Consider the following 26,226-nt stretch of genomic DNA (forward strand, 5'->3'; position numbering starts at 1 on the left):
CAGGCTGTGGCCAGGAAACTCAGTGCTCAAATCCTGGCTCTAGCATTTGGGCAGGTGTGTGACATTGGATGACTCACTCAGCACCTGAGCCCCAGTTTCCTCCCTATAAAAGGGGATGAACAGCTCCAAACAGAATCACTGGTATAAATGAGGTGACGAACATAAAGCCCTAAACCACCCGCCTTCCTTCCACCCCTTCTCCTCTTTCTCTTAGACTTGCCTCTGCCAAGTGGCACCATCAGAGGATCAAGGACATTTATTAACCCCACTTAAAGTCATATTCAACGTTAACAAAACAGATGCTAAAACCCCAAGTCCTTTCTTCTTTTTCTATGGTGGGTGTGTGGCCTACCAGAGTAGGCTGCTTCTCTTAAATCTCTATCATGGAAACAGAGGGAAAGGAGGGGGCATTCCAGGCTGGGGCAACAGGCAGACCAGAAGCAAAGCCTGGCTGAGGTATGGGAAGGCCACCTGCCTGCTTGGAGGCAAGGGTGTGTATTAAACAGAAAAGAGATAGCAGTTTTAGATGACATCTATTTAGCTGTCTTGAGATTACAACTTCCTCATTGGGCAATTTTGGTTAGTTTCTTGCTACCCATAACACAACATGCCCACTTCCTCTCCAGAATTATGGCTAGAGGCCAGAGGAGCCCTAAAGCGACATTAACCCCATACTTTTTATGAAATAAGATAACACCCAAAATGGGAAGCACATCTCCTTCAGTGCCACATTTTCCTCCAGACCAGAACTAAAATGGCAGGGGGAGGGGAGAGGAAATTGGGACCTAACAGTGATGCAAGGAAAGGAGGGAGCAGAAGGTCCCCCTCGTAGAGGACCCACACAGCCCAGCCAGGTCTGGAGAAGCCCCAAAGGAAAGGCCTGGAGGGGAGAGCCAGAAAAGGACCTCTGAGAAGCTGAAGCCAAAGAGCAGCCTTGTCCAAAGTCACACAGTTGAGACTAGAATGTGGGTCATCCAGATGCCTTATTCTACTGTCAAAAACAAGTGACCATCCTGCTGCTGGTCCACAAGAGCTCATGTCATCTTGCAGGTCAATTCTAACTGGATGGCTGGTGAACACCACCTAGATCCTGAGGCCAGCCTATCTGGTCCCAGTGAGAAAATAGTCCTATCAAACTAGGTATAACCAGAAGACTGTAATAACCAACTTTGATAGTTTGTTATATCAAGTACTACAAACCCTAAGTTCCAAAGGGAAATATAGAAGAAACTTTAAATTTCAACATCTAAATCCGTAAGATTTGTTATCATTCAACGCCTGAATCCCTGACCATACTGGGACGCTAGCTTCTCCCATTTTATTGAAAACCATTTATACACAAAGCACTACAGTGTACGGTGTACAGGAACTTAATTTTAAAGGAAATCAATTCTAGAGATGGTAGTGGTCATGGTTGTACAACAATGTGAATGTATTTAATGCCACTGAATTGTATTAAATATATTTACTCTATATATAGACATGCAATTAAAAATGTTGAAAGAAATCAAGATCGTGCTCTAGGACTTTACAAGATAGCACAGATCTCAACTCATATTACAGACCCAGTAAATGTCTCTGAAACGAATGGAAGGGTGGGTCTTAGTACAGATAACAGTGCAAGGCAGCCCACGGGAAGTGTCACAGGTGTGAGCAAATGGCCTGTGCAACTGGCATTCAGGGAAGACTGCACCTGGGCTAAGAACACACAAATCCAACATACATGTCAGCAGATGTATATTGACCTGAATATGGTAGGGAGATCATATGAAAAGACACGAAAGCCCAAGATCCTGGGAGGAAGTTACAAATTCTAGGACCAGAAAGCTACTCACTCACCTCACCTCCTCAGGATAGCTAGCTCCCTACTGCATTGCCTTCATATTATTGTGATTTAATCCTATCGCTTGTAATCAAGGGGGCATAAGAAGGAAGGGTCATAAAGATCGCCCCACATGTAAAGTTGTTGTGTTGTCCACTGACCAGTTAATTCTCTATGGTTTAGTGTCAGGACAAAGTCTGGCTCCCCAAGGTTACTGTGCTTCCTGCTACAGGTCAACGACACTGGAACGACTGACTCAAGGAGAGCTGTCCTTTTTGCGTGAACTGTCAGGAAGCTCAGAGACCTGTACTCAACTCCAGCAAACTATCCTTAGTCTAAGTTTTTTGGTAATCATCCCTGCCGGTTTGACAACTTTTGCACTAACAATCCCTTTACTGAAAGCTGAATCATATCACCTAATCCTTTTAGTAAGCAGACAGAAAATAAATAATACATGATGGAGCAAATGTTTGTCAATCATTCCTACAGCAAACACCCTTTTGGTAGAAGGGTGAATTCAAATGACCAAGTAAGAGTCCACAGCATAGAAGCATAAGGGCCAAGGACACAGGGAAGCCCTGAGGCACCACTGGCCTTCCGATCTCCAGTCTTTGGGCATTTCTGATCTAATACCCAGAACCTTCTCTCCAGCTGAACACTAGCTAATACCTATTGTTTAGTTTCTTCTAGACCCAAGCAGACCAACTGACTAAATTTCAGCGTTCCTAGTACTTGTGCTGTTGTCCTAAAGATACAATCAGGTCACACATATATTAGGGCAGGACTCAAGGCTCCAACCTAGCATCCTCAGAAGAAATTTAGGAAGGGCTGAACCCTCTTGAAAAGCACTCACTAGTCCCATCTGGTTTAATTCAACCAGTCAGAGCAGGGCTGGGGGCGCAAGGACAAAGATGCTAGACAGCAGTAAGAATGCACCACCACCTGCAACATACACAGAGGAGTCTCAGAATGTGCAGTTGGGTGAAAGGGACACACCACATGAGTCCATTTATACTATATTCAGAAACAGATCTATGCTGACAAGAGTCAGGATAGTAAGTCCACTGAGTGGGGGTTAGTGCTGGTGTTAGTAATGACTTGTTACTGGATCTGGGTGCTGGTCGCTGGGTGTGTTCAGTTTCCCGTGTATGGTATACTTCAATTTAAACATATAGGAAGAAAAATGGGCAAGGTACTGACTAGGCCCTAGTCTTCCCACTACCCATGGGCAGAGGACCAAAGAGGTCAAACCAGAGGGTGAGCCACAATCTAAATACAGCCACACACAGCCTTCTGGTGACTTAAATGGTGACACATGCTGGCAACTAAGTTTCAAAAGAATTTCATATTTTTGCATTATTTCTTTGCCAGGGTTTTACCGCAAGCCTTTGACAAGGAAACTAAGGCTTGAAGCTTCCCCAAAACTACAGGCCAAGTCCCTGGCAAGACCCATGACATCTGGTGGCCCACTGAGTGGCCTGACCTGGGGCACAGGTGTGTCTGTCCCAGGAAAGCCAGGTAACAGCTGTCAGTGACCTCATTAATAATTACGCCTTCACAGACTCCTCCTGGGAGGACCAAGCCTGAGCAAAGAGCAGCAAGCCTACCCTGTGAAGTTGCCAAACCAACATCAAGCCAGATTATTTTTGATGGAAAAAAAAAAAGTCAGGAGGAAAAGACCCAACAGATGCAGGATTCCTTATGGCCCCTGTCTCCTGAAATGCAGCTAACCAAACAGATCTGCCACAACACTTGTTCAGATGGGACAAAGTGGACGCTCACTGGGGCTACCATGCCACCTCGGAGACTCCAGCCCTGACGCACTGCGCTCACAAGCCAGGGCGGCAGACTGAGCATGGAGTTGACTGAGCAGGCTCCCAGGCACCTCCTCCAGGATCCTGTTGCACCATCATGAATCATACGTTTCCTGTTCTTCCAGTTCTTGCTCTCAGCTGCATCAAGTTACAGCCAGACAGACCTCAGGAAGCAGCACCTGTCAGGGGTCCAGGAGATGGATGTTCGGGACACCCAACCCGAGACCCTCCTGTCCTCAGATGTTCTGTTCCGACTGCGGAGCAGCAAAGAAAGGAATAATACACCCCACATGTGTGTGCATGACCCTGGCACAGTTCATTTACACATACTGATTGAGCAGTAAATTGTGCCAGGGCCAGGTGCTGAGGATGCCGAGATAAAGAAGACCCTGGTCTTTTCTGCAAGGGGCACAGTCCATCAGTGGGAGGAAAATATAGCAGCAAGGAATTTACAAACTGAAGGCAAGGGCACAGAGTAGGCAGTTTCTTCACTGTAATAAAATACAGATTTACAATCACTTGAATCAGACACATCAATCCAATTCTGAAGAGTGTTTTTCTTGAAAAGGTTAGAAACGTGTTGTCGCAATGCCTAGAATGTTCCCCTCCTCTGGCTTAACGAACTCCCACTTGCCCTTCGGGGCCCAACAAATGGCCTCTCTTCTAATGCTTTCCCCACATTCCCAGCCAGTGATGCCAGCACACTTTTCACACCTGTGCCTCTCGCCCTCACTGGTCCCAGAGGAGCAAAGGCATAGGCTACATGCTCCCAACACCGTATCTCTGATGCCAGCAGCCATCCCAGTATTAGGACACAGCAGGTGCTCAAGACATATTTGTCATGGTCACATCCAAAGACCTAGGGGCTTGCCACAGAGTGGAGAGGGGCCTAGGTGAAGGGGACAGCCGGCCGCTGCAGACAGCCCCAGGGCTCCGAGCTGACCTTGGTCTTCAGGCTGGGCCTTCACTGCATGTGACCTTGGCAGGAACAGTTTCCTCTCCATCCACCTTGGCTGCCCCGACCAGCACCCCAGGGGTCAGGCTCTGCCTCCCCCAGACAGCCCCAGGCCAGGGACCAGGGTCTGGCCCTGAGCCCTGTGCCCCACAGGGGCATCTGAACTCCCCATCCCTATCTGCTGCCAACTGTCCACCTGCTGCACCAAAGCCCTTTGGGTCTGTCCCTCTGCACCATTTCTAGTGACAGACCTTCCCCATCTGCCCCACCCACCCCACAATCACACCCCCGCAGTCAGGGCAACCATATGTCCCAGTTAGCCCAGGACAATCTCAGTTTACACTGTAGTAGCAGCCTAACTATTAATAGTGTCCCCTTTTATTCTCCAAAGTGGCCCAGTTTGGACCTTCAATTATAGGGCCACTGTACGTCAAGGCCACAAAGCAAGTCCTGCCACTGTTCTTGGAGTGCCCACCCCTGAGTGATTAGGAAGGCTCATGCTACACAAACAGTGCTGAAAGGCCCGGGCCAGGGACTGAGAAGCTGGGCTCCTGCTCTGGGGACGGTCCTGTGTGAGCCCGGGCTGGTCACCTGGTACATGCCACCTGGTCTCCTCATCTGTAAAAGTTAGGGTTTGGACTACATAACCCCAAAGGTCCCTTCCTAACTGACTCATAATCCCATGGAACTGAAACACAACAAACTCGGCCCCTCCAGTTGTCCCAGGCAGCCCCGTGCTGGGGGTAAGGACCTGGGCGCTGCAGTCAGGCTGCCTGGGTTTGAATTCTAGCTTGCCCTTAAGGAAGGTACTGGCCCTTTCTGTGCCTGGTGTCCTCATCTGAATAGTAATAATAACATCTCTCCTGGAGGGCTGTTTGAGGACGGCCTGAGTTATAGCAGAGTGCACAGAGCCCAGCACTTAGTAATAAGCAGTGTGTGGGTTTATTTTAAGACCTTTGGAAATTGAAGGGGGAAAGGAACTGTTGGAGCATGGCTGGAAGCTTCACTGGAAGAGGCTGAGGCAGAAAACTTGGGAGGAAGCAGGAAGCAGGAGAAGGAAGTCCCTCAAAAGGAAAAAGGAAAAGTGGCAGTTTCAAATGCCCTCATTTAACCCTAATTAAAGCTGCCTGATGGCTTATCTGCCTTTACTCCTTTATCCAGTATGGAGATGCCAGAAGGAAGAGATTGGGAAGAAGGCCTTTCAAGGACATGGACAAACTCCAGGCCTACAGGGCCGCCCGCAGAGCTGAGTGTGAAGAGTGGCAGGAAGGCTGGCAGTTGGGCACCACGGGCTCCCAGGGCCCGGTTCTCAGCCTGACGCATTCCCTCAGTTAGCTCCAAGATAAGTTATGACCAAGGTCCCTCCAGGGAAGGAAGGAATGTCAAAGAAATGCTTAGAAATCCACAAATGAAAGTGCAAAATGCATGGCTATGCCTGAAAGAGGGCAGTGATTCAGGGGAAATGGGATTCTCTGGCCCCTGTTCCCATGGGAACAAGGCCAAGACTCCCAACAGGGTTTGGACAAGACAAAGCAATGCAGGGATGGGGGAAGTACAGTGTGGGTTCCACACAGTGGGTCCCCCTGGGCTCTGTCAGGAGTCCCCTACACCGCAGGGTCAGGAGGGGACACACTGGACAGCTGACAGTCTGTGTGTAACAGGTAAACAGCTCTCTGCCAAGACCCCACGTGGCCAGGGACCATCTACCCCATGGTGCCAGAACATGGGAACAACTGTTCCCAGGGACCAGTGGAACCGACACCTACCAGGACCTGGTCCTATGACACAACAGCCCAGGGCTCCTCAAGTGGGTTCTCCAAGGGAGGCCTGAGTCCAGGCAGCTGGATGTGGGGGAGGAGGAGCAAGCAAGCCTCTCATGGCCACCCTCAGCACGAGTGGCCTCAGCAACTGCCCTTGGGGCCTCTGCCCTTGTGCCCCAAGGAAGGCCTGGGGGTATAGGGGACTAGGTTCCTGCAGTGACAGGGGCTGAACTGAGGCTGGGATCATTCAGTCAGCCAGGTATCCCTGACTTCCCAAGGAGGACACTTCAGCCAGAGGCCCCCAAGGGGAGGCCCCTTCCCCAGAGGGCCTGAAGGAAAGCAAGTCAGGGCAGGAGCTCAGCGCCATCTCCGCTGCCCAGGAAAGAGGGGCTTCAGAGGTTGGGAGGGGCAGTGAGGAGGCTTCCTTATTCCTCAGCTTTACCAACTTGCCAGAAAGCAGAATTGGGCCAGAACCCATATTCCCTAAAAGCCTTCTAGAAAGAAGCAGCAGGGCCTCTTTTCTCCTGCCCAGATGCATAGCTCAGTAGGGTATCTAAGAGTGTGTCTTTCCCCATGTACTAATCTTCAACACAAAGTGTTGACTGTGTGCCAGGCACAGCTCTAAGAGCCTCACATATATGAACTCTCTTTAATCCTCACCACAACTCACTAAGGTGTTATCCAAGTACTCTCTATTTCACAAGAGGAGGAAACTGAGGCCTAGAGAAGTTAAATTAACTGGCCCACATTCACACAGCTGGTTATGTGATGAGCGAGCCTTCAGCCCCAGGGAGCCTGGCTCTACATCTCACCACGCAGCCTCTCCCAAAGACTGCGGTACTGTCTCGCAGTGCATGTCACCGGCCCCACTCCTCTACTTCCAGCTATGGCAGCTATGCTCCGGCCCCTGGGAGCAGTTGTTCCCAATTCTGGCCTTTATGGAAACCCAGCAACAGCCAGGGTGAGATTCTCCTGCAGACAACTGAGCAGATTTCTCTCCCACTGAAGAGTGCTGCTTACATTGCCCACATTTTTCTGGTTAAGGACAGAGAAACAGTAACCTGGGTAACCCACCTTTCAGCCAGGGGTCATGGACACCTGCTGACTGCTGTGGCCAGCAGACCTCCCCTTAAGTTCATCTTTTGTAAAAGGCAACTTCCAGCCATGACCATCCCATGACATGGCACACTGAGAGCTGACAGCTGTAGTGCTAGCTGCACTCCTAACTAGCTGTACGTGACCACGAGTGATGCACTATAAAACTGAAGGAGGGGACAGGCTGTGTTCTTCCAATGCAGCTTCTCTACCCACATATATTTGGCGCCAAAAAAGTCTTTGTTGCAGAGGGCTTGTCCTGTGTGTTGCAGGATGTCATCCCTTGCCTCTACTAGATGCAGTAACATATCCTCACCCACCCTGGGACAACCAAAAATGCTTCCAGACACTACCAAATTCCAGTGAGGGACAAAATCTCGAATAGTTGAAAAGTACTTTAAGGAGCTGTTTAAAAAAAAAAAAAAAAAACCACAGGCTTTCCCCTATAAATTTGGGTACAATGGAAATTCTTGTGCTTTGTGATAGCCTGAGATAGCCCCTCCCAAAAGATTACCCAGCCCAAAATGTCAAAAGCACTGAGGTTGAGAGACCTGCTTTAAAGTAAGCAGAAGCAGCCACTCCAAAGGAAGGAAGCAGGGCTTGTGGTGTTTTAAGATGCAGCCACAGGGCTCTGGGACTTGATTTGCCACACCCCCATCCCCACTTGTTTGGAAAGGCAACAGTGTTGGAAAACAAACCAAACTTGCTGACTTCAAAACTCAACAATGATAATGAGGAATCCATTAGCAAGAGTTGCCTTTCATACTGGAAGTATCTGAACAAAGGAAGCCAGTTTTCTGGGGTTCCTGAGTTCTTTCAGTACATCAGATCTCCTTACTCTGGCTGCCAGATTTTTTGAGAAAACTGTTGAGGTCTGTGTTCTTTTCATTCCCCTTGGAAAGGGCCCCTAACTGCCCTCAGACTCCTCAGGGTACTAGAAAAGTTCAACTTTAAAAAGTGATGTTAAAAAAAAAATGTTGGCTTTGTCTGAAGAACCTCACGGAATTTCAAATCATTCAGTGGTAAAGAAAAACGTGCTTCCTAGCCTCTCTGAAAGAGAAGTTTGGCAATACGAAACAAGTGGATGGCTAGCAAAAGCTACAAAATATTCCTACCATCATCACTTGTCTTTAGAACAGGGAAGGAACAGTATTAGGATACTAAGGATTAAGTTACAAGATGAACAAATGAGATGAATTGTATCTGTCAGTGAACCCAATCAAAAAACTCTTTAAGGTTTTAATCAGTAGTTTACTCCTGATACTTTAATCCCTTATCTGAAGATTAAGGGCACAGAGCCAGGCTCCAAACCTATCAGTAATGGTTCCCTTGAGGTCCCTAACTCCCCACCCCAGGGCACTCCTCTCCACTGCCACACCCCAAGGGACTCTACACCACCCTTTAGTGGCTGTAAAGTATCTTTTCCTAGAGCCTTATTTCACCAGACAACTGAAAGACGTCTTAGTTTCAATTTCCCACATAGTATCCAGAGTTTTTATAACTACAGTAGGTTCTCAAAAACCATTAAAACTCGTGTCTGTCTTGACTCCAGGGCTCTGATGAACCTTTCTGCTTCCTAGATATTCCCCCTCTCCTAAGTCCAGAATTGAAAGCCACCCCTCATACATACAGCAAGGAGCCCAAGTGAGCTATCTATATTCCAGGAGTGGAATGAAAATGTCACCAGTCTAGTGTGTTAGAGCAATTTGGTCAGTGGCTAAAGGAAAGCATATACACTTCGTTTATATGGTTAATCGTTATTCTCATTCCTAAGAGACACAAATTCTCTATCTTACATACTAATTATACCTCATTGATAAAAAGAAGCCTCTAGCTCTCCACAGACAGTACATAAAGCCTAAATTGCTGGAGGCCAGGGCAAGCTCTTTTCTTCTCTCCCTCCCTTTCTCAGGATCAGCCTCTGGCCTTGATGAATGACTAGCCCACTGCTTCTCCTAAGGGTCTCCCTCTCTCCCCAGCCCTTCCTCCCAGTATTAGTGCTCCCCTCCTCTACTTCCTGTAGCCCTTGCTCAGCTTCTGTCTCCAAAAGGTCTCCTCCTTCACTCTTGCACTCACTGAGCACCTAACCAGCTGTCAAAAACTTTGGCTACAAAGTTGAACAGCCAGGATTCTCCCTTCCCTGAGGAAGGAATCAGAACTAAAAATTACCAACTCCAGTGTATGATGGAATGATACAAATGCCAGCATAGGGCAGAAGCTCCTGGTGTGAACAGGTATAACAGTTAGAGGAACGAATCAAGTTTTGGCGGAATGAAGAGAGAGATGAAGCTGAGCTCAGGGTTGGGGTCAGGAGCATTCACTATGCAAAGTCTTGAAAGGCTTCTGAAATGACCTAGACTGGCTCCAGAAAGAGAGTGGAAACAGAGAAACCCTAAGAAGACTCTGAAATAACCCAGAGACCAGCTGGCAAAGGTGTAGCAATTATAAAGGAAAGTGCATGAAGTGCCTCCAGATCTCCCCACCAGATTAGCCAGAGGGTGCTGGTGCCATTAATTTAACCAAGAGAAGAGCTAGGTGCATCTCTGGACCTGCTGGGTGAGGGTGCTGCCAGCATCCACGAGTGAACACAGACAGAGGCCAGGATGGAGTTCACTAACATTGCCAGAGGCAGGTGAGTGCAGTCAGGTACACGGGACTCTGGAGCCCAACCGCATGGCTTCAATTCCCAGCTCTGAAAAAAATGTACTGACCTTGGACAAGTTCCTTACCAGTAAAATAGGGACAATGAAAATAACTGTATCTGCTTCATGGGACTATTGTGAACATTAATGAGTAACATATGTAAAGAGCTTAAAACAGTATCCCGGACACAGTAAGTGCTAAATGTGTTTGCTCTTGAGTTTCAAAGTGTCAATCAGCAAAGTGAGCATATAACCCTTACTCTCTTCCTAAAGGTGCAAATCACTGGGCTTGCCCATCAGGAGACAAGTGATCCTGATGGAGCCCCAGAACATGTAAGATGATTGGGACTTCAGAGTCCAAATCAAGGCCTTTAAAAAAAAAAACAATTAAAATTAAATTCAAGCTTCATCCTTCTCTCCTAATTCTTCCTTCTAGCAGAAACTTGAAAAGATGTTTCCAAAATACTCTGGTTCTCTTGCTATATAGGTCCTATCGAATTGCAGCTGGAATCAAACAGTTTTGCTCACCTAAGCCAGGAGGCTAAATCCTAGGTTCTGATACCTGATGAGTTGAAAGCCTGACTCAATTCTGCCCCCACTGGTGATTTAGAGGAAATACACCCAAGTGTTCCCCCACCCCCACCCCCACCGCCCCACCCCGCTACACACCCACACTCTTAACAGGCTGAAAGGTAGTAACAGGGTAGAAAAGAGAAGCCTGCAAGAAGGACCTCTTCACTTTGCTGTGCTTAATCATCACAATTCCATAGAGGAGACAAGGCCACTGCTATCATTCGATTCACAAAAAGAAACCGGCAGTCCAAACAGGCAAAGTGCCTTGCTCAGGATCTTGAGATTCATAAACCACAAAACAGAGATTAGAACGCTGGCTAATTCTTCATTCACTATGGAACCAAAGAAATGACAACCCCTTCCAGGCCAGCAAGTGTACAACTCCACAGTTCCAGTCCTAGTCTCCTAACTCTGGACTGGGGAAGAGCAAATCTGTAAAAGAATTTAAATGTCCTGGGGCATATTCACACAACTGAGCAAACCTCCCCAGGATTAATGGTCCTGCGGCTTTGTATTTTAGGACTCGCCAAGAGATGACAGACTTCCCCAAAGGTTAACTCACTTCTTGGGGAAAGAAGCTCAAAGCAGTTGCCAAGACCTTGCCGGCTCACACACACTTCTTAAGTAAACTGAACGGAACTGTAGAACAGAGCTACCTACAATAGGAGAAAGAAACAGCACTTAATAAGCAGAGAAAACTCAACTAAACCAGCCACCGTCTGCTCCCTCTTCTAACTGAACACGGGTAATAATCTTTCTTTATTTGGGGGGTCATCTGCTACCTCTGAAAACACCAAAATGGTAACCACCATCCTCTCCCTTGCTCTCAGGATCCCCATAACGGGAGTACGAACAGATCGCCCCATCGAACGACAATGTCAAGACATTTTCCCAAAAATGCGTTCCCACTAAAACACAGAAATTGCAAGTATGTAATTGAGAAACGCTCCGCTACTGCCTAACAGCTCTGGACACCCCCCCCAACCCCGCCCCAGCCTATTCCCTCTTTTCCTAGCCTGGTACTTGAGCCAATCCTGGAATCCCGAGCTTTTCAGAAACCCAGTTCTCCCCAGTTAGCACTCCTGGGCCCAGCCCAGCCCAGCCCTACCCGGAGGCACCAGGAGCTAGGCTCCAGGCGGGGCCAGAGACTCTTTATGTAAATGACCAGCCCCAGGAGTGCAGAATTCGGGACTAGGGGGCTGCTAAGAGCCAGGTGGGCACAGACAGGTCGGAGCTTACGGCAGGAAGAAACTCGTTTTCAGGAACGACAAAAAATTTCATAAAAGACGGGAAAGTAGGCAAGGCGCAGGGGGAGGGGGGAGCGCGGGTGTTGGCCCCTTCCTAGTAACTTATAAGAAACCAGATGTAACATCCAAAGTCCGACCCCCACTTGGAAGCGGGTCCCGGGGGTCTCAAGGCAGGTCAGTCCCAAGGCTGGTGGGGGGTGATGGGAGTGAGAGAGGGATGTACGCCCCTTGCGGAGACTCAGTTTCGGGGGCCGTAGTTCTGGGGAGCGGGCGCGGCAAGCGAGGTTCCTCAGCCCCTTGCCCAGCTCCTTCCCTGGTTCGCTTCCCTCGAAGCCCACCTCGGCAAGGCCGTGAGAAACGCCATGGGGAACGCGTCCCCCAAACGCTGTCCTTTAGCATGGGAGGCCCCCGGCAGCCCCACACAGCCAGCGGAGCCTCCTCCCCCAGCCACGATTCTCCGCACGTGCTCTTGCCGGAACTCGGGCGGCGAAAGAGGGGCTCCTCCCACGTGGGGCCATCAGTCTAGGACTACGTGCCGGGTGACCCGCCCCTCCAGGAAAGAACAAAAAAAAAAGCGCGAGCGCGCGCAGGGTGGCAGGAAGGGAAAGACCCGCGCGGTGCGCGAGCCCAGGCTTCTCACTCGCGCGCACATGCCTGCCGGTGCCTAGCGGACGTGGCTCCTGGAGCACAGGAGTTTCCCGGCCACAAGGACTTTTAGAGCCTCCTCAGCCCGGAATGTGCGTCCGTAGGGTCAAGGTTAGAATTACTGCAGGCCAGGACCCCGGAGATGATGGGGACCACGCAACTTTGTCAGAGCGAGCCAGACGGCCCTAACCCAGCGTCCTTACCTTCTGCACTTGGTCATGGTTGAGCTCCGTAAAGAAGTAGGCGAGAAGATGCGAGGCGATCATCCTGCTGCGGCCTGGCGGTGCCGAGTCAAGAAACCGAGGCTGAAACGCGTGCGAGGAAGGAGGGTGGCGCGGTCGAACTGCTTTTTTACCCGGGGTTGGCGGCCCAGACAGGAGCGGTGTTTCGGAGCGGCACACAAAGAAGGCTAACGGCGTTGGCGCGCCCGGCTGGAGGGTCTCAGGTCTCTAGAAACAGGTTTGGGGAGTCACAACTGCTAGAAGGCGCCCAAGAATCACTCCCGGCGACGTGTCGGATTGCACCACGGTCAAGGCGCTAACTTCAGCCACAGGATCACTAAGGCTCAACTTGGGAAGAATCGCAGCCCAGCTCTGCTAAGACGATAGGACCTGTCCGGCTCACACACGCGCTGCTCTAGCCCGCGGATCTTCCCGACGTGGTGACACGGTGTGTTAGCTGCGACCTGGGACTCCTGCGCCGGAGTTTCGTGCAACAATGTGGCTTATTGAGGGGCTGCCGGCTCGCGGGCCGCCGGGTCAGTGACGCGCGCGTGCCCATTGGCTGAGCGCAAAGGGTGTGTGTGCCCACGGGCCGCCCACCGCAGTCGCGCAGCCAATCAGCGCGCAAATCCTGCGGGCGCTGCCCCTCCGACACCCGAGCCGGCAGACTGAAGGGGCACGCCCGGGGCGGGAGGCGGGGCCGCGAGGCTAGGATGGGACGTGTGGTCCGTGGCTTCAGGCTGGGGCGGAAAGGCGCATGAGCCACCGCCGCGTCAAGCTCAGCTACGGGTAGGGGGCGCGTCTTCACAGACCCGGTGTGTGGGGAGACTGGAAAGACGGGTAACCGACCAGCACATGCCCTGTACCAGGAGACACAGGAGGATAACTCCGGGTCCTGTGAGGGGCCCCCAATGCCGGGTCACATTTCTGAAGCATCTTCGTTCTCATCTACTGTGACTTAACACGCTCGCGCAACGCTGAAGCAAAATGAGCCATAGCAGTTGCTACTACTTTATGCCAGGCATCGCCAAACTGACAGGATGTGGGATTTATTAACTTAGTTCTATATATGAGGAAACTGAGGCACGGCGCTCATAAGAGAGTTGCCCAAGGTCACACAACTAGTAAGTGGCAGATGGAGAAAGGGAACCTACATCTGTCTGACTTTGAGATCCTATTCTTTTTTCTATTATCCTACACTGCCACTGTAAGAGCTGTGGAAGTAGGAGGTAGGAAAGGAGCTTTGTCTGCAGCTGTGGCTCTTATGCATGGGTGAAACTGGATGGGTGGTGATAAGTGTGTAACCAAATGATCCTTGACATGTGTGTCGGGGGGCAGGGGTAGCTTATGGATGCTGACAGAAGTGGGAGCCTCAGCCAGAGCTAATGCCAGGCACCAGACTACAAGTATATTATATATAATGGAAGCTGGCAAGAATGAAAAACTGACTGAGGCAGACACAGGTGGTGCTTGTGGCAAAAAGCAAGGCCAGGTTTGGAGTAGAGAAGATGAAGGTGTTCTATGGAGGAGTTCTCCTTCTCTCATAAAGAGTGGGGTGCTCCTTGCAATGTATTTATAATTATTATCATACAAGTAATAAATGTTCATTGTTGGAAAATAAGGATATACAAACAGAAAAAATGAAACATCCATGATCCAGCCTCTCAGCAAATCTTCTTGAACGCTCTGTACCCTTGCCAACTACACCTCCTCACCCCTCCTTGCCTGTACTCCAGTCAGGCTTGGGTCCCAAATGGCTTTTGACATAGTCACCATAATGACCTATATGTTGCCAAATCCTGTGTTCTCATATCTTTTCTGCCCTTATCTTACCCCACCTCTCAGGGATGTTGGTTGGGCACAGCTTACCACATCCCCCACACATTCTCTACCTGGGATTGATTCTCTACCTGGGAACTCCACCCTCTTGGTTACCCTCTCAGCTCACTTCCCAAGCTCCTTAGCCCCTCACTGTAAATGCTGGCATATTCCAGGACTGTCCTCCACCCTCTTTTCTGATCTAGTTAGGCTCTCTTCCTGGGTGGTCTCTCCCAGCCCCATGACTGTTATATCTACCTGCTGATGACTCACGAATGTAAATCTATGGTGAGGACCTCTCCTGGAGTTCCAGACTTACCTCTCCAACTACCATTTGTCATCTCCACTGAAGTGACTAGCATCTCACATTTAATATGTCCAAAGCTGAACTCAACTTTACTTTCCAAATCTATTCCTTTCTCACTTGTCTCACCAAATATCAATTAAGTCATTTACCCTAAGTTATCCTGAATTCCTTCCTGCCACTTACCTTCATATCCAGCCAATCCATGAACAAGCAGTCAATTTGACCCATAAAATAGATTCTGTAATTGACCACTTCTCTCCATGTCTTTAGACACCTCCTAGCCAAGCCACCAGTGTTTCTGCCAGAGACAATACCACATCATCATCCTACCTTACCCCCTGCTTCCATCCATGCCTGCCTCCACCCTGACCCCAGAATCTCTTCTTCACTCAGGGGCCAAAGTGACCTGTTTAAGAGATATTGAGGGTTTGGTTCCAGAGTATTGAAATAGAGCAAGTCTAATTAATTTTTGGTTCCCAGTGCATGTAAAAGTTATGTTTACACTATACTATAGTCCTAAGTATGCAATAGCATTACGTCTAAAAAAATGTATATACCTTAGTTAAAAAATACTTTATTGCTAAATAATGATAACCATCATCTGAGCTTTTAGCAAGTTGTAATCACCGGTCACAGATCACCATAACAAATCTAATAATAATGAAAACATTTCAAATAGTGCTAGAATTACCAAAATGTGACAGAGACACAAACACAAAGTGGGCAAATGCTGTTGGGGAAATGGTGCTGATAGACTTGCTCTATGCAGGGTTGCCACAAACCTTCAATCTGTTAAAAAAAAAAACTCAGTATCTGAGCAGTTCAATAAAGCTAATAAAATGAGTTATGCCTATATAAGCCACTCTATGTCTCTCCCTGGGTCAAAGATATTTATTTAATGGCTTCCAATCTTAGAATAAAATTCAAACTCCTGACAATGATCACTAAGTCTTATGACCCCTGCCTCCCCTACCACCCATCCCATACCACTTTCCCTCATTTCACCATTCCTCAAAAATGCCAAACTCTTTCCTACCCAAAGGCCTTCACACTTTCTTTATCTTCTGTTTGGAATATTCTTCTCCAGATCTGCTTCCAGCTGACTCTTCCTCCTCACTGAGATCCAGCTTAAATATCACCTCCTCAGAGGACTTTGCCCTGACCAGCTCTTCCCAAATAGTTCCCCAAGTCACTATCATGTGGCCCTGATTGAGTTGCTGTTGATTTGCTGTGTATTCTTTCCCTCTTCCCTAGACTGTGAGCTACAAGAGGTCAGGATCTGTATCTATTGTTCCTTCATATTTCATATCCACAGTGCCTAGAATGATGCCTGTCACATGGTAGGCATGCAATAAATATTTGTTGGATAAATGAAGAGAAGAAATCTTAGAGATAACCATCATTTACATTTTGTATAATAATACACAGGAGTTATCATTTTATATATTATTCTCAAATATTTTCCCATCTCTCCCATCTATCTTAGTTCAAACATCCAACATCTCTCACTTGATTACAATAGTCTCATAACTGTGCTTTCCATCTTTAGATATAGAAACAGCAAAGATTTATAGGTTTGAGTGTAAATTTAGATCCAACAGAGCTGCTTAAAGAATCTGTGATCATATTTGCTTTTCTGGAGCAATACCTGTCCTCCATGTGGATGGAGGGGAAGGAGAGGGAAAGGTCAGAGACAAGAGACAGAAAGAGACTGAAGCTGTAAGAACAAGGCCTGAACCAAAGTGAGTCTGGGATGGGGAGTCAGGCTATGGTTTTAGATGTTTTGAAGTCTGAGATGGAATTGATGGCTTCAGCTAGGAGTGAGGGATGAAGAGGAAGATGCCTGTGGCTCAGAAACACTTGGACATCCTATAATCCAGTGCTATAGAACCCACTGGCCCGAGGCAGAGAGCACCAAACCCAGTGGATCATGCCAGCTATCATACCTTCTCCATACACTAATTCTAGAGGGTTTTCTCAACTTCCCTCTTCTGGTCCTATTTCATGTGGACCAGATAATAATCACAAGGTGGTCCAAGTATGTATTACCTCTTATGAAGCTCCCAATCCCAGGTGATTGGAGTAGATACTGTGTAAGCCCCAATTTACACAGGACAAACTGAGGGTGAGTGATTCACATAAGGCTGAGACTTCTGTCTTTGCCTTTTCTGGCTCCAAACTGCATGCCTGGAGTTTATTATTTATTGATTCTCAGATCCCTCTCTGTCAACATCTCTCTCTCTCTGTCTCTCTCATATAAGACACATGGTCACACACACAAATGTTGAAGTGTGATGAGACATCCATATAATTTACGTTCCACAGCCCCCAAAAAGAAATCAATCAGCAAACATTTATTTTTAAAAACCTTAAAATATTCAGGACAGTTTTCTCAGTGCTATAACAAACACAAAAGAAACACAAGTGTGGTTCTTGCCCCTGAGAGATTGACTATTTAATCAGAGATATAAAACCAACCTATAAAACTATTAAGACAGAATGGAAAAGTCTATAATTGAGAGTCAAACGTGTGCATTTTATATGTAATAGAGTTTTGGCGGAGGAAAAGACAGAGCTTCTGGCCAGAGTCAGCCAAGGGTGGTCTGATGGATATAAATATAAGTACCAGCTTTTACATGGCTGTCTCTGGCCTCACACAGGACTGATCTGAGCCTAACAAAAAGAGAGACTGTCTAGGAATCTCAGTATACAAGGAACTTGGATGACAACTAGAAATAAACAGGAAGGCTGAACAGTGCTTTGTCAAATATCATTTCTTCTTAGGTAAAGTGAAGTCAAAAACATGAGATGCATACAAGTTCATCATTAATGTATGAAAAGGTACTGAAAATAAACATATCTGTGTAGACTCACAAACTATCCTCTAGTCGAGGAGCTGGAGGACCAGGAGACAGGTGGGAGAGAGACTTTATTGTGTAGTCTTTGTACCACGTAGTTTATGCACAAAAACATGGAATTAAATTGAGAAAAGAATCTATTAGTGTAGAGGCAACACAATAGGATGGAGAGGATATGGGATTAAACATCTGAATTCACCAAAAATTCCAAGTTTTAAGCTTAAAAAACAAAAAAGTGATACCCAGGCCACATCCCAGTTCAGTCACATCCAAATGTCTGGGAGAAGGACTCAGTTATCAGTATTTTTTAAAGCTCCCCCAGGTGACTCCGCAATGTAGCCAGTACAAAAACCAGGGCTGTAGCGTGACTCTGGGTACTTGGCCTCAGTGTTTGGAGATCAACTGAAACCATGTCAGTCTGAGCATCTAAATCTGACTCCCCCATTGCTAAGCACCATCCCTTTGCACTTCTCTGATCTTTGTATGTGTTCTGGGTCCAACAGCATCTGTTGCTTATCTTTATAGCTGCCCCAATCCCTCCCCTCTAGACGGCAGGAGTTCAGTTTCTTTCTTACAAACTTGCCAAAAATCCAAGTCAACTTCCTAGTCTCCTGTCACTTCAATCAAGGGCAATGGATTCCTTCTAACTAAGAGGACACTTGTCCCTGCAGGAACTCGTGAGGTCCCTGCCTCTCTCTGTGCTGCTCTCTCTCCATGACTTCAGATCAGTGGTTTCAGGTGCAAGGAACAGAACACTCCGGCTCCAACAAAAAATGTATTTGTTGTTGCAAATACAAGCTGCCCAGTGGTGGGCTGGCCTGTCCAGGCTGGGTGCCTCAGGGCTCTGGCCCTGCTTCTCTGAGAATCTCTTGGCTCTGCCTTGCTCCCTGGGTTGACTTAAATTCCTGCTGGTAGTGAGATGGCTGCCTCATGTCCAGGTTTCATCCACAAACTACAAGGTGCACAGACAGGGAAAGGAAGTGTCTCCTCCTGGGTCTCTTTCTTATAAGGAAAAAACCATTTCCTAAAATTCCCCAGTCACTTTCTTTCCCCTTAGCCTCACTGGCCAAACTGTCACACACCCATTCTTGAGCCATTTATCTAGAAAGAGGAATAAGATTATCATGGTTGGCTTACGTGAGTGGTTCTCAACAGGGGGTGATTTTGCCTCCCAGGAGATATTTGACAACTTCTGGAGACATTTTCAGTTGTTTCAACTGGAGTCAGGGGTGCTCCTGGCAGAGATGCTGCTCATGATCCTATAATACACATGACAGCCCCTGGAACAAAGAATTATCCAGCCCCAAATGTCAGCAGTGCCCAGATTGAGATGCCCTGGCTTAGACTAATCAGGGACCACCCCTAAAGCTGAGGACAGGGTCACCTTCCCTTAGTCATTTGGTGGATCCCAAACAATACCAATTTTTTTAGGGAGAAGAGGGGATGTGGTGGGCAGCCACCAATGTCCCCTATATCACTGCTTCATAAGTGTTGGGGTCCAGCATCAGTTTCCTGCAGAATAATCCAGATGGGGAATTTAGGAATTGGTGGTCTAATCACAACAGATTATATGGATCGAGATGGTCCTAGAGCCAAGTAAGGTTAACATGCCTTTTTTTTTCATTTTCATTTTTTAATTGGGATGTAATTGACATATAACCTTGTGTAATTGCAAGTATACAACCTGATTCAGTATTTATTTTATTACATTTGTATACATTGCAAAATGATCCCCATAACAAGTCTAGTTAACATCCATCACCACATATAATTTTTTTCCCCTTGTGATGAGAACTTTAAGATTTACTCTCCTAGCAACTTTTGAATATACAATGCTGTATTGTTAACTACTGCCACCATGCTGTACATTATATCTCCATGACTAATTTATTTTATAACTGAAAGTTTGTACCTTTAGATTCCCTTCACCCATTTCACCACCCCCTAACATTCTTGATATAATATTACATTTCTGTAGAATTACAAGGCTGGCATTCAAAATAGCCACAGGACACTTGTTTTCTGGTCAGTCAGGGAACATTGATAATTTGCTTCTCTAAATGTTATCAGAGAGCAAAGTGTGACATCACTATTGATAGGGTTGTAGCCGTCAGAGAAAATGTGAGGTTGACTGCTCCCACTTACAATGTTGGTTGTTATCTCAAGGAGACATGGGATTTCAAGGAGTCAAGATTAAAGTATCTGCTAAAACATCCAGAAGAACAATATATCCCTGTTCTTTGTCTTTTTGCTGCTACTGTTATGTATCCAGTATTTCTTCAGCCTGAAAACAAAACCGTTAATTACAGAGACCAGCTTTTTTTTTTTTTGAGAGGGCATCTCTCATATTTATTGATCAAATGGTTGTTAACAACAATAAAATTCTGTATAGAGGACTCAATGCACAATCATTAAATAAACCCAAACCTAATTCTCAACAGTCTCCAATCTTCTGATGCATAACGAACAAGTTCTTACATGTGAACAAGTTCTTACATAGTGAGTAAGTTCTTACATGGTGAACAGTGCAAGGGCAGTCATCACAGAAACTTTTGGTTTTGATCACACATCATGAACTATAAACAAGTCATTATTCATTCGATTTTTATACTTGATTTATATGTGAATCCCACATTTCTCCCTTATTTTTTTAAATAAAATGCTGAAGTGGTAGGTAGATGCAAGATAAAGGTAGATAACTTAATTTAGTGCTGTAAGAGGGTGAATGTAGATAATCAGGTCTGTGCCTGTAGACTAAGTATTAATCCAAGCTAGACAAGGGCAACAAAACATCCACGGATGCAGAAGATTTCTCTCAAAACAGAGGGGGTGAGGTTCTAAGCCTCACCTCTGTTGATCCTCAATTTCTCACCTGATGGCCCCCCTACGACTGTGCCTGTCTTACGTTGTTCCTCCCTTGAGGAATCTTACCCGTCTCTGGCTAACTAGCCATCTTCTGGGGCCATACAGGGATATGTAAAGCTGGTAAGTGAGAGAGAGGCAATATTCTTTAAAAAGGTTAGCTTTTAACTTCTTTGCAGATTTATGCCCTGTGGCTTCTATGCCCAGCATTTGTCTTGAGGTATCTTTACCACTTGGAAGAATTATGATACTCGGTAATTTTTTATATGAGGCATGACAAAGACCAGCTTTTTTAGGGCAAAGAGCAGGGCTAACATGATATCCTAGGAATTGTGTATGTCTGTGTAGATTTCTGATTACTAAGCTTCTGGAAATCTTTTGAACTACCTCATGTCTGCAGAATAGGCACAGACTTTTGGTGCCATCGGGACTCAGCCAGCTCCCAATGGATGGCAGCTGGTTTCATGCCAACATGACTCTGCCCCAGAGTTCTGTTCTAAAACTTCAAATCGGTTAATTCACCCAATGACTCACATCCCTGTAAGTTATAGTCATTACCTGTGATAATCTTTAATTCTAGTCACCAAGTATTTCTAGTTCTCCCCCTAAGTTCATGGTAAGATTGCTTAACCATGTTCCTTTACATTTAGATGTAACCATGGGATTTGTTTGATCAGGGAAAACTCCAGCAAGTGCATGATTTTTATTGAGCTTTGCCTGTCATGGAAGCACAGAGACAGAGCCTCTGTCAAGCTGGATCCCTAAGAGAAGATGACGTGGAACAGAGTTCCCATCAACCTGTAATGGACGAGCAGTATAAGCAAGAAACAACCTTTGTGGTTTTAGGACACCAAGAATCGGGGGCATCTGTTGCCACAGTGCACCTATCTATCCTGACTGATAGTGTTCCCCATGGGCTGGCTCCCCTTCAGTCATGTTCCCTCCTCCATCCCCTCCCTGTGTTGCTCCAGTTTACTCCCCATCGAACTTTCCACGTCTCTGTTTGCTTCCCAACACCTATAGTGTGCCTTCTGGAGCCCCAATTTTGTGCCCAGGAAACTCCCCTGCATTCTTAGCTGCTCTACAGAACATACCCTTCACATTTGGGCCTTACCTGAACCCTGACTCTCCTCTAGAGACTTCTCCTCCACACACCTGAGACCTGAGGGTTACAGGTGAGATGGTGCTCCTGGTGCATGAGCTCCTGCCATCCGTGAGTCCAGCTCCTTTCAGACTCATGGCCTCCAGCCAGGTCACCCTAGGCCTTCCCAGTTTCCTGACATCCTGGCCACTCCTCCTCTTTCACTGCCCTCTCCAGCACTTGGATCATAGTTTTCCTCTCTTCTCCAATCCTGCAGCATCTTGGGAGACTTCAGCGACCCTGCAGACAGCTACCAAACACCCTGGCCTAACTGCTTCCTGACCTTCCCAACTCCAGTGACCTCCACACTCTTCCTACTCTGGCTGCTCTCTGAGGCTACTTCCTAAACCTTGTCACCTCTCAGGACTGCTTCCCTCCTGCAGTCAACGCTGTGACAGCCACTGTATAGGGGCACTGAGATGGCTCAGCAGGCTGAGCTGCACTGGCTCCTGCACAACCAATTCCCAAACTATGTCCTGACACAGAAGTTCTCAAAGTTTAATGATTTATTCTAATCACCTGGGGATCTTGTTTAAAGGCAGACTCTAAATAGGCAGCTCTGGAGTGACGCCTGAGATTCTGCATTTCTGACAAGCTCCCAGGTGATGGCCGTGCCTGTGGTCACGGACCTTACTCTGAGCCGCAGGGCGCTACATGTCCGTGAGACCCAGCTGACCTCTGCTTCCTCTTCTTCCTATGGGACAAGCCAATCACTGCTTCTCTGAGCCCCAGTCAATCCCCATGTAACCCGCCAACAGCTGGAGACCTGTCTCAACAAGTCCAGCAAAGTGTGGGTTCTGTCTAGAGCCTCACATTTTTGACTTTCAATTTTTTAAAGGATCTCAGATATAAATGGCTCATTATCCTTCAGTACCTAGCACACTCTCATCTGTGCATGAAAGGTTCCTCTACTTGAAATTTATTTCATTTCCTTTTTTTCTAACCCTTCAACCCTGTTACCTGTACCTTTCTCCTCCCTAGGACTTGACAGAGGTCAGCACTCTAATATGTCTAATTTAGGTCCCTAAGTATACATGCATTCAACCTTGTTAAATGAGCTTTGTATGCTTATGTTTTTTAAGTTACAAATGATGAACAATTCTAAAAGAAAAATAAATGAGTAACCTTCCTATGAGGTCTTGTGTGGTATCTCCTGATGAGGTGGCTGAGATTCATGACCCCATTATTTATAGAGGAAAACAATGCACCCCTTAATATTTGAACTAGCCCCAGCATGTCTCTGTTTCTTGCAGCCAAAATAACCCAAGGAATACTCTACCCGCCTAGGGTGGTCGTGAGGCTCAATGAGAGCAGGCTGTGGTGTCTGCACCTTCCCAGCCCATGGCTCCTCCTTGACAGAGTCTCTTTTGTTACAGTTGACAAAGGGCCAAATGGGGAGTGATCTAGGCTCCAGTCTGAATCTAGGATTCAGTCTCCATATGGCTCAGTTAGCTTTGCCAGATACCAACAGCGCCCTTAACATTAGCCTCAGACATTGTTGTAAACCCATTGGCATAGTGATAGAGGAAGGTAGAGTTTAAAACACGCACCCAGACTTGATTAGACAGACAGACCAGTGGGCAGAGTAAAAAGTCCAGAAACAGACCCAGAGACAAACCCGATAGGGGTTTAGCATATTCTAAAGGTGGTTGTTCAAATCATCGAGGAGAAGATGGATTAACTAATAAATGGTGTTGGAACATCAGGGTGACCATCTGGGAAGAAAAATTAAACTGGGTTCTTATCTTACTGTTTCTAACAAAATAAATTCCAAATGAAGCAAAGATTGATATATTAAAAAAAATTAAATTATTAGAAATCTCATAGGAGAATTTTTGTAATAACCACTGATTAAAGCTTTTCTAAGCATTACACAAAAATCCAGATGCCTCAAAAGAAAGATGAGTTTAGTTACATTAAAGATTTTTTAATATTCCTCAAGACAAACCCATCATAAACAAATATCCTTTAAACATACTTTGACAAATTAGTGAGAAAAAGATCATTGTCCCATTTGAAAAAATGGGCAAGCACATGAAGAGCTCACAGAAAAGAAAACATAAATGCTCTAAAGATGTGAAAATACACTTAAGATCACTTATAATAAGAAAAATGCAAATTAAGATAACAATGACTGCATTTTTCAGCCACAGCTTGGCAACACTGAAAGATTTTAGAAACTATACTGACAAAGATGTATGGAAACAAGCATTCCCACAAATTTCCCTGGGGGGCAATTGGACAATCTCCGTCAAATTAAAAATGGACATACCCTTTGATTTCTAGGAATGTATTCACAAATATACTTGAATATGTGTGAAGTTACACATGTCATTTTATTAATGTAAACTATGATTTGTCCAAATAATAGAATACTGTACAGATACAAAGAGATGTCAAGTTTTTGGATTACTGATACTGGACATACTGTTTAGAGAAAAAAGCAAGAAGAGAAAGAGAAAGAGGGCAAAGAACAACGTAAGCACAGGGAGAGGAGAAGGAGAGTGAACATATCTGCCTGTCTGTAAGTGCACAGATCTCAGAAGGTTATGCAAGAAAGGTACAGAGGGGAAGTGGGGGCAGTGGGGGCATGGGGGGTGGGGACTTAACACTTTCTGTTTATCTTTGTCATACCCATCAAATTTTATAGTATGTGCATCATTATAAAATGTAACAAATTTTAAATAACAATAATAAATAAATACATAAAATGTTATTCATTTTTCCAGCAGAAACCTTGGTGTCCACTGAGTTATGGTTCTGATTTCTGCTGACTGAATATACAAACAAATTTCAGAAAGGAAGTTTAAGAAGGAAGTAGAAAGAGGATTTGTTTTTACTCTAAGGTTTGGTTTTTCTGGAACTTAGTGATGAAGTAATGCCTGCTTTCTCAAGCCACAGGAGCATGAGAAATGGCTCTCCCTCCCTCTTGGTATTATTTTATATACCAATATATTAATATAACATATTAATATATATATTACAACATGATAAATACAGGTACCCTGTCACCATACAAACTTATTACAGTATTTTTTACTATATTCCCTATGCTGTACTTTTCATCCTGTGACTTACTTATTTTATAATTGGAAGTTTGTCCCTCTTTATCCCCCTCACCTATTTCACCTGTACCCCACCCCACCCTGCTCCCGTGTGGCAACCACCAGTTTGTTCTCTGTATTTAAGAGTCTATTTCTGTTTTGTTTGTGTGCTTGCTATTTTTTTTTATTCCACATATAAATAGATCAAGCATGAGATATTTGTCTTTCTCTGACTTATTTCACTTAGCATAATACCCTCTAGGGCCATTATGTTGTCGCAAATGGCAAGATTTCTGGAGAGAGAGCTACTCTCGCCTCAGAGAGTGGGTTTCAGGTGGTAAAGATGACATGGATCAGTGAGAGCCAGTGCCGGCCGGTGGGGACAGGCCAGTGGCAGGGGCTCTCTGGCCAAGGCAGTCGGTGAGACCAGAGCAAAAGACAGGAGCACAGGGGCTGTCGATTCAGCAGACATGCCACAAGTCAAGGACCAGAATGCCTGAGACCCTTCTGGATTGCAGGGGCCCCAAAGAAAAGCAGCCTTCTGGGCATGAGAAAGGGAGCACCAAAAATAAATAGAGAGGCAGAACACAGCGGCTTGAAAGGGCAAAGAATAGCAGTACGTGGAGCGGAGGCTGAAGAGAGGACAGAAGAGGCTCAGCCTGGCTGAGGCAGAGACTACCTACCTCTCTTCTCCTGTGTGTCTAGTGGCCATATCAAGAGATAAGGCCTTCAACTAGTACTGCACAGGTTGAGTTCACATTCAGCGTAATGATGGTGTGTTAATTTTTATCCCCACTTAGAGAACGATCAGCACACAGTTCTAAGAGCTTTGACAGATGGGCCTCTCAGAGAAGCTCCTAGCACATCCCGCCCTCAAGCTTCATGTTCTCTCAGTATCGGTGCCATGCTGTTGCTTAATTCCTCCTTATTCAGCTCTATATGACCCTGTTCCCCTTGCCGTAAAGGCTTTCATTCATTCAGTCAATAAGTCAGTCAACAGAAATTGAGTACCTGTAACACCAAGCCCTGTATCAAACCCAGACAGCCAGTGGTTAACAGGACAAAATTATGATCGCTGCTTTCAGGACTCTTACAGTATAGGGAGGAAGCAGTTGAAAAGTAAAAAGCCAAGTAAGTAGACAATGCAAATTATGATACATTCTTTGAGGGAAAAATAATGGTGCTCTGAAAGTGAGAAGCTGGCAGCCCATTTTAGGTTGTGTGGTCAGGAAAGAGGGCTACCTCAGTGCACATCTCCAGAGGACAGTGCACACTGAAAACACATTCTTGCTTTGCACCAGGCTCTGAAAATCATGTACCTGATTCCACTGTTCCCATTACCTCTGATGCCCTTCCCCTTATGTCCCCCTGCTTAATACAAGATAATCACTACATAATGATAGTAACTATCATTCACTGAGT

The 26,226-nt window shown here is 46.3% G+C and overlaps 1 protein-coding gene across 3 annotated transcripts in view; it reads right to left on the minus strand.

The window, feature by feature from the left end:
• The window catches only part of HK2 (hexokinase 2), a 55,010-nt gene extending 41,716 nt beyond the window's left edge, over positions 1–13,294 (minus strand). The window contains exon 1 of one of the 3 annotated variants that reach the window (XM_017648529.3): positions 12,757–13,294. In XM_017648529.3, coding sequence (XP_017504018.2) covers positions 12,757–12,819 — 63 coding nt within the window. In that variant the 5' untranslated portion in view covers positions 12,820–13,294. Of the gene's footprint in view, positions 1–12,246; positions 12,267–12,756 lie in introns of those variants that run through there. The other 2 variants (XM_017648530.3, XM_037027227.2) reach the window with 2 other exon arrangements.
• Positions 13,295–26,226: the final 12,932 nt, after the last annotated feature.

This window comes from Manis javanica, chromosome 1, assembly GCF_040802235.1.
Source record: "Manis javanica isolate MJ-LG chromosome 1, MJ_LKY, whole genome shotgun sequence".
Lineage (NCBI taxonomy): Eukaryota > Metazoa > Chordata > Mammalia > Pholidota > Manidae > Manis > Manis javanica.